Source organism: Haliotis rufescens, unplaced genomic scaffold (assembly GCF_023055435.1).
Source record: "Haliotis rufescens isolate VD_foot unplaced genomic scaffold, xgHalRufe1.0.p SCAF_7, whole genome shotgun sequence".
NCBI lineage: Eukaryota > Metazoa > Mollusca > Gastropoda > Lepetellida > Haliotidae > Haliotis > Haliotis rufescens.
In genome coordinates, this window is record NW_025964361.1 from 36,392,883 (window position 1) to 36,406,358 (window position 13,476).

General features: G+C 39.1%; 1 protein-coding gene across 1 annotated transcript; it reads right to left on the reverse strand.

Annotated features, from left to right (window-relative positions):
• Positions 1 to 1,222: 1,222 nt before the first annotated feature.
• On the reverse strand, positions 1,223 to 11,927 carry LOC124112960 (DNA-directed RNA polymerases I and III subunit RPAC2-like). Its single transcript, XM_046473174.2, has 5 exons — positions 11,792 to 11,927; positions 8,855 to 8,955; positions 6,149 to 6,225; positions 4,206 to 4,285; positions 1,223 to 1,353 (listed from the first exon to the last, which is right to left on the reverse strand). The coding sequence occupies exons 1-5, from the start codon at positions 11,828 to 11,830 to the stop codon at positions 1,291 to 1,293; spliced, it is 360 nt and encodes a 119-aa protein (XP_046329130.1). The 5' UTR covers positions 11,831 to 11,927; the 3' UTR covers positions 1,223 to 1,290.
• Positions 11,928 to 13,476: the final 1,549 nt, after the last annotated feature.

Here is a 13,476-nt window from a genome sequence, read left to right on the forward strand (position 1 = left end):
AATTGTGGAATCATATATTACTTGTGATATGTCTTCTTACCAACGTAGACTTATAGCCATGTTCTAGTGTAATAATTTCAGACTTGCTGTTGAATTGGGGCGTCTCAACAACATCCCATATAATGAAGGTGTCTGCACTTTCTGTTTTTCAAAGGGACATAACCATGTTGAAGATGAATGCCATGTTCTTATTATTTGTGACCAGTATTCTAGAGCAAGAAGAAACTCTTTTCCCGAGCGTCTCGTTGCCCCTCCCTCTATTGAGAATTTTATAAGACTTATGTCAGCTGAAAACGAACAAATTATAAAAAGCTTAGGTAAATTTCTCTTCCAAGTCATGAACATTCGAACAGAAACACAGTGTTAAACGGTAAATCACTATTAAATCTACTCAGCATGCAAATATATATACAGTATATTTCCATTGTATTATGGGCCGGTGGCCTGAAGTACCGAATAAATTTGTCTGTCTATCTGTCTGTCTGAATTTATTTGTTTCATATTTATCAACTAGTGTTCAATATTTAAGAAGCATATAACATGTCAAGTGACGTTTCATATTTTTAACTGTGACTACATCTACAGGAAAGCTAAAATGCCCTGTCACTATTTTTCCTTTTGTAGTACTCCAACCAGAACAAATGTAGATATTCTGATCCTTCTGAAGATTTCAACCAATGGCAGACTTTCCTGCTAGGCACCAGACCTTTAACTACCTGCTGTCCGTCAACTGTGCGGGGAATTTGTCACTAGACGAGGTGGACATAGATGTATACTAGCCGAAACAAAGAACGATTTCGCAACAGAGTAATATATGGATGTACATGAAACATGATCTCCCAATGGTTGTTTGTTTGTTTGTTGTTTAATGCAGCACTCAGCAATATTCCAGCTATATGACGGCGGTCTGTAAATAATCAAGTCTGGGCCAGACAATTCAGTGATTAATATCATGAGCATCGATCCACACAATTGGGATTGATGACATGCATCAACCAAGTCAGCGAGCCTGACCACCCGATCCCATTAGTTGCCTCTTACGACCATCATAATTGACTTTTACGGCAAGTATGGGTTGCAGAAAACATTTTCTACCCCGGATCTTCACAGGTCCATCAAAAAGGTAAATGATCTGCAGGATTATATGGAACACCAATGAATTAAAGTAGTTCGATTACAAACATTTTGAAAGACAAATAATCAGATAATCACAAAAAGCAAATAGCTTTAAAGTTTGTTTATTTACAAAACATTCATAAAGTATCTACAACTTAGCAGTCCAAGATGAGGCTAAGTGTCCTCAACCATCTCAGCATCTTCTGGGTGAGATTCCTTGTATTCCAACATGCTGTGCTGAAGCAACCAATTATTTCATGTCAGGATTTTAAGTAGTTGACACTGACTTTTGTGAGAAAGGTGGGTTTTAACGCCCCTCAACAGTATTCCAGTTATATCATGGCGTGTCAGCTTAATGTGGGAGGAAAGCCCAAAGTGAACTTGGTCTCAGACATTTTCCACTTTACCACCCAAGCTGTTGTATGGTGCTGACAAACCTTGAAACATTATCGGTGGGTACCAGGATTCGAACCTATGATCATAGCTTTCTGGCTTGCTCTAAGGTCACACCTGTGCACAGTGAATTATGGCACCTTAGGCGACAGGGCCACCGTCCCCACTTTTGTGAAGAAATACAATATTAACATAAAGATTAAAAAAATCAGTATTTCACTTAAGTGAGATAACAAATTAGAATATCTTTTTACTTATAAAAACAAATGTTTTCCTCATCCTTTTTTGATACATTAGTTCATGTTGTTACTATAAATCCAAAAAACAACAACAGAAAAAAATACTAGTACAGATTCTGATTCTGATTCTGCAATAATGAAGCAGCATCAGTGATGCTATGACTAGGATAAAGACTGTTGAACTTGTAATAGCAGTTTTGATGATGGGTTGTATTGTGCAAGTACCCATAGTGAACAATCAGTAGCTTTATTCTTTGTCGAAAGACGCTTATGAATTTCCAAAGAGTTAACATGGAAACACCGGAAATTAAAAAAATAAAAATTCAAAAATATGAACAGGCAATAGTTGTTGTCATTGCACATAGTTCATGTAAAAGCTTTCTTTAGGGTTAGTTTGAGGGTTATGGCTTGGAAACGAAGCTTAGAGTTGTTTGGGTCAAAGTCCAAATTGTTTCTATGGAAACATAAGAAAAGAAATTAAAGACAAAATTCAAAATTGCAAACGGCACCAGTACGCTGATAAGAAACGCACATGCTAAGTTTCATTTGGTAGCCCAAAAGTTGATGCAAGTAAGATCCAGCCTCATAGAACATATGTACTTAGCATAACTGAATTCCATTCATTCATACTCAAGTAATCTTGTACCAAGCTATTTTGGCGCCTAGTTCATACTGAGTGACCTTGAGTGACCTTGACTTCCAATGTCTTCCAACTGTATGTCACTAAACTCCCCAGGAGTATATAGTAGGTATAACAGACATGATGTCTCTGACTGATTGCAGCAGTGGCAACAAGGTTCAAATGTGAGCAAACAACTAAAGCAGTCCTTTGGAAGACAGACTTATTCGGGGGCACGGGTGGCCCAGTCGTCTAAGGCGCCGCAATTCGCTATGCAGAGTTGCGTCCCTTGGGCACGCCAGAAACCTATGATTGTGGGTTCGAATCCCGGTTCGCCCCGATTATGTTTCTAGGTTTGTCAGCACCATACCCGTGCTCGTGGGTTTCACCGAAGTGGTAAACGTCTGAGACCTGCATCACTTTGGGCTTTCCTCCCACATTAAGCTGACACGCCGTGCTATAACTGGAATAATGTTAAAAGCGGTGTTAAATCCTACTCACTCAATCACTCACAGACTTATTCACTAGTACACATGGTATCAGTATTTAATGAACATACTGAGGACCCTAAAAATATGCCCTGAGGACCCTTGAGATTGATAAACTTGGTAATGCCCCCTTCACATACACAGATTTTTCTTATGAGTCCTTACGGATCGCACAAATTCACGTATCCTTACGATTTGGCCACATTTACAACCGATTTAAGAGTTGTTATGAGCTATTACGAGCTATTTACGGTTTATTACCATGTATTTACGGCAAAATTCCACAAGTTGTCACTGATAAATACGAGCAACTTACGGGCATTTTACCAGCTTTTTACGGACTGTTATGAGTATTTAACGGAATGTTACTATTCATCGAAGCTTTTATGTGTTAGTTACGACCTGTTTACGTGTTGTTACAAATCGTTTCGAGTTAGTTACAAGTACTTATGAGTCTTTACGATTTTTTGCCAAAAAATATATAGATCCTCCAAATCTCAATGCATCATCATTTGACAACTGACATCCAGAGAGACAACATGGCATATGAGAGAAACGGATTGCAGTAATATCAACAATTTCTACAATTGCTCCTACAACTAGCCCAGAAGGAAGAAGACGAGGCCCAGCAGCTACCAGATATTCCTCAACCGATTTGTTGAAGAGAACATATGCAGAGATGTGACTTCTATGATCTCTTAATACAACTGAAAATGAAGTTTTCGAATTTGCAGCTTTTATACCTTTCCCCAAATCGTAAACAATAGGTAAGAATACTTAAAGTATACGTATCTATTCGCAAAGTGCTCGCAACTACACGTAAAGTGCTCGTAATAACTCGTAACAATCCATAAAGCCATCGTAACATGACCCGAATAAAATCGTAAACAACACATTAGCACTCGTAATAATCCGTAAACAAATCATAAAGTAACCGTAACAAATCGTACAAATAACTGTTACGAGTCATTTACGGATTCTTGCGAGCTGTTTACGGATGGTTGCGTGTTGTTGCGAGCGGTTTACGATACTTACGGATTGTTACGAGTTATTTACGAAAGAATCATTCCGTGGACAATCGTAAGATGATTTTTGACATGTCAAAAAATTTGCCTCTCCTTTCACGGATCCTTAAGAGTGTCTGCGAGTTGTTACAAGTTGTGACGAGATATTTACGGATACCAGCGAGTTATTTACGGATGCTTGCGATTGACTACGAGTTGGCGATCCGTAAGGACTCGTTAGAAAAATCCATGTATGTGAAGGGGACCTAAAACACCCAGAAGTGGAAAATCTATTCTGATCTAAATGGCAGACAGGGGCTATTCTAATTTTGTCACAAGGTTTTACCTCAAACGTTTTCTGTACATGTTGACACAACTTCTTCAAATCCTCCAGGCCTTTTTTCAAAACTTCAGTTGCTGGCTTTCCTAAAAACAGAAACCCTTACGCGTCATATCAAATTCATATATATCCATGAAAAGGACAAATTTGGAAAAACATGAAAACACCAGATGGTAGACAGAGTGAAATTTCATCATGTACACAAATTACAGCTTATGAAATTGGCACTAGTTCTATAGTCCTTGCCAAACTACCCAATAGTTAAGGGAGCATAAGGACAAGGACTAGTAGAAATTTACCCTGTTTAAGTGTTTCGCTACAGATTTCATATAGGACTAGTAGACTAAAACTGTAAGTTTCTATTGCTGAAATGACATTCTACGAAGTCTCTGAATACACACCAATTTAGGAATTCATAACGGATTATCAACCTCTGGGGACGTCATCTCATCTAATCTATCTATAAAACTTTTAAGTAAGACCTGCTTTGAGGTTAAACTGTTAAAACTACACTAATAACTTTGCTTCTAATGCTGATTTTTGACAAGATTAAAGTCAAGATTTATTCACATGAAAATTCCATGACGTGAATTGAACCTGCAACCACTTCTTTCATGTTTAGTATTGTTCCCCTGTGTTTTTCACCACTTAGCCACTGGGGCAGGTGATCACTGTGCACATGGTTGGTTACAGCATGCGATGCACACTGGTTGGAGCACATGCAATGCACGCAATAAAAACGGGCACAGATATGAAATAAATACAACCTATTTGATCAAATGTATTATAGCTAAAATGGATAGAATTATCATTAAACTGAGCGGCCACTGTTCCATGATAATGCCCTCATATTGCTTGACGACGGGCCATTATCATGCCCGTTGTTAGGTGACGTCATAGGATAGGGATAGGTGACGTCATGTTCAATAGTGATGTCATCTGGTTTGTTCTATGACGTTTCCATATTTGTGAAAATGGGTCAGTGACATTCTTGTTGATTGCAGATAATGTTTCTGAACCGATATCTTTGTTTCTTTTTATTTGATAATAAATAATTCGATCCATTTTAGCTATAATAACAGTAATGCTATTTTTCAGGGCATTATCATTTGCAGAAGCCCTCAGACTTTTCAGCTGTCCTCCTTTATCGGGCAGTAAATGGAAGACCTTGGACTTCTGCAAATGATAATGCCCTGAAAAATAGCATTAGCCTTATATCAATTTAAGACCATATCAGTGCATAAGTAAGAGAAAACACTCTTTGGTTTTGATTGACAATTTAACCACTTGGGAACATTTTTCAAAAGCATCTTTATCCCCCAAAAGTCTTTTCATTTTCACCATGCTCTTCTCTTAGTGCTAGTGTTGAGAGTTGTAAAGAAAAGCTTACGGCAGTCACTTCCCTTCTTTCATTATGTTACTGATGAAACGGCGAGGTTATATTTTTGAAATGGGAAATTTGTTCATTTTTTTCAGAGTGGATGACAAAAACTACTCAAAACAAGTTAACATGGTTAAGGAACACCCGATTCTTTCATATTACTATAGCTTGTTTTTTTGTCATTCCATGACAGATTTTCTAAAGTAATATGAAACAATCAGGTGATCCGTAACTTTTTTTTAGTAATATATTCAAACAGTGAAACGGTTGGATATAAGAAAGAATATTAATAGAAACATTAGCAGGACCAGTTGGCAATGCTTCAGACGAGCTAAAAAATAATATATCAACAGCCTTACAATATGTCAAACGAGGCAAGTTTAACTGACACGCACACAAGGCTACATATTCACATAACTTTTTCAAAAGCAAAAGAATCATCTGAATATCTTTTTCCTTATCAACTGAACAGAAATGTCCACAAACAAATCTGAAAACCAAGGAACAAAAGCAATCATCCCATAATGATGTCTTACAATCATTCATCATCATGCTACTGAACACTCACCATTAGTCTGGATTCGGAAGTTGATCTTGGTCTCGGATGGATGAGGTATACTGTATCCACAGAACTGTACGTCGGCACTGCGGTACGAGGAACAAACGTACATTAACTGTGTAACTAAACAACAGTTGGTGTATCAGGCCTCAAAGTTTAAATTTTTACCAAGTAACCATATGGCTACAAGTATTTTATTCCAGGTAGCCAGTGGTCAAATCAAGAAGTCAAGCCAATATTGTAGGTAACCAAAGGGATTTGAAATTATCTTATATCAAATAACTATTTCATGTACAAGTCATAGCAAACTACTTGAGTTTTGTTTTTTGTGACTCGAAAAACGATGCAATTTATGTTACTAGATCATATAGGTATACCCTTGCTTATCCAATTAACTATCAACTAAAATAAAATAGTAATTACCGTATTTGACATAATAAGCGCCCCGCTCTAATAAGCAATTAAGGGCGATATTTGCTAATGTATTGGCAAGTGAACAATCCCAATTAGCACCCCTGCCGATTGATCAATGTACAAAAGACTTATGTATTCGCGTATCATACGCTCTTGTGTGTTATATGCACCCTTAATGATGGGCAATTAAATTCTGGAAAAATATATCTGTCGTATATAAACAGCATAGACCATGAAATTGACCTTTCAACTCTCTTTTTTTCACCAAAATAATATTCTAATAAGCATAAGAGCCCCCTATTTCTAATTTTGAGAGTGCTCTGGGCGCTTATTACGTCGAATATGGTACATCAATATTTATGCATTTCGGTTGATTGTTGACTTTAGGAGGAATTATTTGCGAGTACAATTAGTAGCAGACATGTTTATTTTTTTGTCTACATATGTGTAGCAATAGAATTTAGTCGCCACAAGATATTTTTCAAGGTAGTCATTTGGCTACCTATGAATTTTAGACAGAAGACAAACTGAAATTTAGGTCGCAACTTTGAGGCCTGCTGTAAACTGCTTTATGCCGGAATCAACACTTTCCAGTTATATGAATGTGGTCTTGACTAGGAAAACCTGTGGTTGATAGCATGAGCAACAATCTAGGTCTTCTGGGCTTGATGATGCTATCAGCAGGATCAGCCAGGTCACACTTTCTGATCACCTGGGGCGGTTGGGTAGCCACTTGGTTCGTGGAGGCCCTGGTTCGGTTCCCCACTTGGGTACAATGTGTGAAGCCCATTGCTGGTGTCTCCCACTTTGATTTTGCTAAAGTGGCGTAAAATCATACTTACTCACTCTAATCACCCGATCCATATTTTGGTAGGCTTAAGCAGCTCTCACACTTTGCCGAGGTGGTTGCCGAGCTCTCCCGAGCCTAACTCCGTTAGGATTCGGGAAGAGACTACATATATACGTGTATCATACGAGTGTGTTACGTGTCCAATAGGAGTCCAATAGATGTCTATTAAGAGTTGCATATGAGCACAACGAGCTGTACGACTTTGGTACGACTTTGGTACGAGGTGGCTACGAGCTGCTAAATAATTCGGCGGGAATTACACTCGTATAGCTCGTATTAGACTTGTTCAACTTGGCAATAAATTTTGCAGACGATCCTCATACGAGTTCTGTACGAGCACCACAAGGTTGCCCTAAGGGTACTATGAGTAGGATGAGTGTGTTATGAGTTTGTTACAAGTTTCTTGGGAGTTGGCTGGCGGCCCGACTGTTTTGAGCAGTTCCAAAACTCTGGTAGATCAGAACGAGGTATCCCAAGTTACCCTGAGTTTAGTACGACCTCGCTACGAGCTCCATACGAGTACCCCCCCGAGTCAGCTTGGGTCCATACTCAGGACAAGCATCAGGTGCTTGGGACATATTCTGACCACAATCCACAGGCTTGTTGAGACCGCCTCCGTGGTCTAGTGGTAGATGGTCCACCCAAGAGCGGAAATGGTTTCGTTATACAAGGTCGTCGCCTATGGTAGTCACCATTTTTGTGACGCAAAAACGAGATAAGAACATCGATCTGATTGGATATCACGTTTTCACTACAATGGGCACAACTTGTGATCTAGGAGAGGTGGCGCCAGGGTTGAGCTGAGAAAAGTGACCTTGATGTGGCAAGGGTAGAAACTGGGCTTTGATATAGGCTAGTGGGCATGCTTGCCTCGAGAAGATGACAAATATCATGAAGAACCAACTTCATGTAGATTACCGCTTTTAGCAATATTCCAGCAGTACCACGGCGAGGGACACCAGAAATGAGCTTCACTCATTGTACCCATGTGGGGAATCAAACCTGGGTCTTCTGCATGACGAGTAAATGCTTTACCCACTAAGCTACCCCACCGCCCCTCAAGCTAATGTGACATTGGGTCAGCATATAAACAGATGCAAATTAGAAACAGCATTTCAAGCAAAGACATGTTTAAATTCAATAGTTAAAAATACAGTACCAGTAAAGTAGTTAAAACGAACTTAAAGGGATCACTAATTTTAGTTCGTAATAACCGTGGTTCGTTACAAGCACATGTACAGCATATATATACAACAAATGGCCAGGAGTAAATAATAAGTTTGTTATAAACATGTCCGTTATAAACGTAGTTTACTGTACCCAAATAGACACTACACAAGGGAGTTGAATACCTATTTAAAACCAAAATGCAATTATCAATACCCATGATGCTTCACATGCTGGTTAATATTCAATGTCTCCATGAATCATCTTGAGCCGTGCGTACTAACCTTTTCATCAGTATGTATCGGAGGGAGTTTCCCAGGGTGTGGTCCTCATTGTGCATCACAAATGTGCGGCATGTCTCGTCATCTTCCTCCCCTGTCTGGATCTGGAGGTAAAGCTTCTGATGCAGGGATGTGGATGTTAGAGGTGTAACGATACAGTGAGGTCATGAGTGAGGTCATGAGTGAGTGAGTGAGTATGGTTTTACGCCGTTTTTAGCAATATTCCAGCAATATCACGGCGGAGGACACCATAAATGGGCTTCACACATTGTACCCATGTCGGGAATCGAACCCGGGTCTTCGGCGTGACGAGTGAACGCTTTAAACACTAGGCTACCCGACTGCCCCAGCGAGGTCATGATACAATATGTATCTCAATACTATGGTTGCGATACAGTACTTGTACATATATAATTCAAAAGTTGATATTCCTTCTTTTTGCAAGTTTTGCGTTTGAATCACAACCCTGAATCATTTGTTTTTAAATTTCGGAGATTGAAGTTGATATATTGTAGGGCAGAAAGACACAGGCAAGAGGGGACTGCGATTTTGTTTGTTTGTTAAAGTTGCATTGTGTAAAAACCTGTGCATTAAAACAGACATTTATGCAGATTCTGTAATATTTCCCTGCTGGCTATGAATAGCATAACATTTACAGTCCCCTGTGACTATGCTTGTAAGAGGCGACTAACAGGATTGGGTGGTCAGGCTTGCTGACTTGGTTGAAGCATGTCATCAATCCCAATGGCGTGGTTGGCTGCTCATGATATCAATCACTGGATTTTCTGATCCAGACTCGATTATTTACAAAGCGCCTTCATATAGCGGGATTATTGCTGAGTGCGGTGTCAAACAACAAACCAATCAACCAAACAAACCGTCCAGGATCACCTTTCCAACAGGATTGCCACGCCCCTTTGTTGTCTTACATTATTACATTATTGCTGAGCAACGTTATTTGTGGTTTTAAACTAGTGTATTCAACATGACTCCTCTTAAATTAACTTTGGTGTATGATACACTTTAAGTGAATGTAACAGCATTCCACAAAATATGATGGCTCGAAAAATCAATAAATTATACTATTTAAGCGATGTCCAGATGCGACCACAATGATGAACAAAAGTGGAAAAGGGAATACGTTCTTGGACTTTTTTTAAAATAATCAATAAAAGATCTTCTTCACATTTCAAAATCGTCACGATATGGCTGAAATACTGCTGATGTAACGTTAAATCTTAACTCACTCACATTTCAAAATATAAGATTATATTTTTATTGTACATATCGATATATAAATTAATATAACTGAAAGCATGATTTATACAATAAGATGGAAATGAAATCTTTATCTGCAAATATATATATCAGAACAAATAATTCTATTTAGAGGTGAGATCCGTGAAGATCCAGGGTAGGATAGGTCTTCAGCAACCCATGCTTGCTGTAAAAGGCGACTATGATTGTCGTAAGAGGCGACTAATGGGATCGGGTGGTCAGGCGCGCTGACTTAGCTTATGAATGTCATGGTTACCCCATGGTGTGGATCCGTGCTCATGATGGCAAACACTGGATTGTCTGGTCCAGACTCGATTAATTTACAGACAGCCATCATACAGCTGGAATATTGCCGAGTGCAGCGTTTAACAACAAACAAACTATTTAGAAGTGAAGCGAAATGGGGTTTTAAAGTTGAGTTCAAGATTTATAGCACTTACATAGCGATGTGCATGCACACGTGTGTGTGTGGCTGCTTGTACTAGTCTGGACTTAATGCTAGATTTAAAGAGCTAGACCACTGAGATACCATGCCGCAGTTTAGAAATCACTCAGATTGATTGTTTACCGAATCTGTTCGATCAATGTATCAGTCTGTGCCAGCTACTTATTACTAAGTGTCAGAAATATAAGACATGTTAAGGATGAAATGTATATATCAATGTCTGCACTCCATTCTAACCTGTTGCAATGTATTTTGCACTTTTCAAAAAATGAACATATGAAGTGTTCAACAACTGCCTCACTGCTGTACAGCTGACGTGTCCAGGAACTACCGAAGCTGTCGTCAAATTAATAGTATCCAGGTCCAGGCTGAACAAGACGTTCTTTGTCTGTTGGTCAATTTTGAAACCACCCACAGTTGTCTCCCTTGGTATCAGCGATTTGGATCAATTTTGACAATAAGTTAGTGAATTGTATTGCAATGATTGATATGTGTCTGGGTACTGCCGCCACCGCCCTATTGCTTTTAAATTTAAGACATTATTTGTTTTTCACCTTTCCTTGTTTAGGGTAGGCAATATCGATAACTAAGATATCAAAAAAAGCTTTCCCCAACGTAAAATATCAAATAGCATATAAGCTTTAGTCATACTCATACAATAGTACTTCAACACTCTCAGACTATTTCATGTTGTTTAATTTTCTAAAAACATAGTAAATCACTGAGTAAAAAATTTAAAATGAACATGCTTAATCTTGGAATTTTTTTTAATTGTTTGTTGTTTAAAAGCCACACTCCAGCACTCAGCATTGTTCCAGCAAAACGACAGCCACCTGTGATATTTGATTCTGATAATCCGGGTACGCACGCCAAGGTACTTGACAGCAGAGCCCATAAAAAGTGGACATCAAGAAAGATCGACATATCGCCATTATCGGACACTGTTGGGTCGCGATGTAAACAGTTTGGCAGCACTTTGCAATCACCTGATCATCATTTGCCGGTCTGTACGACAAGCATGATACACGCAATATTACATATTATATTAGGATTTCTAATATACACAGAAATTCATGGAATATCAACAGAATCGAGGAGCGACGTGCAGGTCAACAAACTTCTCAACGATTCAAAATGGATCAAACTGATTATGTCATTGTGGGAACAGTTGTGTTTCTATTCCAATTACTCATTTGCTACACACATAACTGACTTACGACTTCGAGTAATGGTTTCTTTTGGGGCGCTTCTGTCATTCTAGTGGAATGAAAACATGAACATGTGGTTGCATTACTTCCTGTCGTTCTGTTTCCGCATATGCGCAGTTGATAAACATGGATGAGTTTTGGCGCGATTCCTTTTCCTGGCATCATGTTCTCTTCATTATCACGCATTCACAGTCCCAACAAGAACATCAAAACATGCGACAAACTTACACTTCTCGGCACTGTTTCACTTTTTTCACCTCTGGCAGTATTGAGAAATAAAAGAGCTTTATTTAACTTTACTGATTCTCTTTCATGAGCTTAAAAAGAAGGAAAGTATTGGCAGATATAGTATTGTACATATATTTGTGTTGGAATCATCAAATTTTGGGGTGCAGGCTAAAACGGCACCTCAGCAAAACGTTCCCGATTTCTGGGGCGATAACGGCACCTCTGTTTTTAATAACGATAAGAACGATTTATGTTGTAGTATATATGCTTTATTTACATGTTTTATTATGTTATGTTGTATAGGATTTATTTATATTGTCTTGTGTTCCAGTTATTCGCCGTTGTCCCAATTAGGTCTGGGACGGGTAACTTGGGTGATCGTTTCGGGTGGGAACTGATCGAGAACTGACTGACTGACTGATATAGAAGATTTAACGTGCGCTTTCCGACTGTAGCGTATTTCGCACACGGGCCTGGCCAGACCATTTAGTGTATTCCGAAAAGGGTGAAAGTGGTGTGTGCAACCCAAGAGGGGGCTTTTAGGGGTTGCTTAATTATATTGAATTTTTGGAATTTTTAAATTTGGAATAAATGCCGAGGTGGGTGGAGGAGGGAACTAAGGGAGCCGGGTGAGCTGGGTACGTGTTTGTATGTTTATTGGATTTTGGATTGGTAGATTAATTAGGTTTTAGTTGCGCTTAATTAGGTCTGTTTTGATTAGGAATACGCCTAGGGCCTTGAAGTTTTCTAGTTTATTTTGAGGGTTTAGTATTTCATCTAGAGTAGGAATCTTATTTAGATTGAGGGTGGTTTGTAGTGTGGTTCCGTGTGTTTGGTAGTGGGTGCAGTGGATGAGTGCGTGTTCTGTGGTTTCGGGTTGTTTGCAGTAGGGGCAGTTACCTGTGGTGTGCCTTTTAAGATTTTTTAAGTGGTTATTTAGGTTAGTGTGTCCTGTTTGGAGTTTTGTAATTAATCTGTCAATTTTTTTTGAGGGGTGTAGGATTTTAGGTTTGGCTAGTGTGATCGAGAAGGACCCGGGTACCTATATATATACAGGACTACCCGGACCGGTGATTAGTCATGTGATATATTTTCCAATGGCAAAAATGGTCTCGAACTGTATGGTTACACTACAAGTTACTAATGTTCACAATTCTTTCTGACTATGTACCCATTCCTTCTTGTTTGAATAAAGATAAAACTTCAGTCAACTTCAGTGTATGCATGACCAGATCGTTTTATACGTGTATCTAAATACATTGTGTCCGTCAAACTATTTCAATCGGACATTTTTGTACCTATCTCTTGAGACCTACAGCGGGTACCCGGGTAGGGTCGGGTAATAGGGGGGTGGGTTCCCGTAGGGGGGTGGGTACCCGGGTAGTAAATTTGGACTCGTCCCAGTCCTAGTCCCAATATCAGTGTTTTTGCTAGGATGTGAGCAGGATGTGTCCAGAGTACATGTT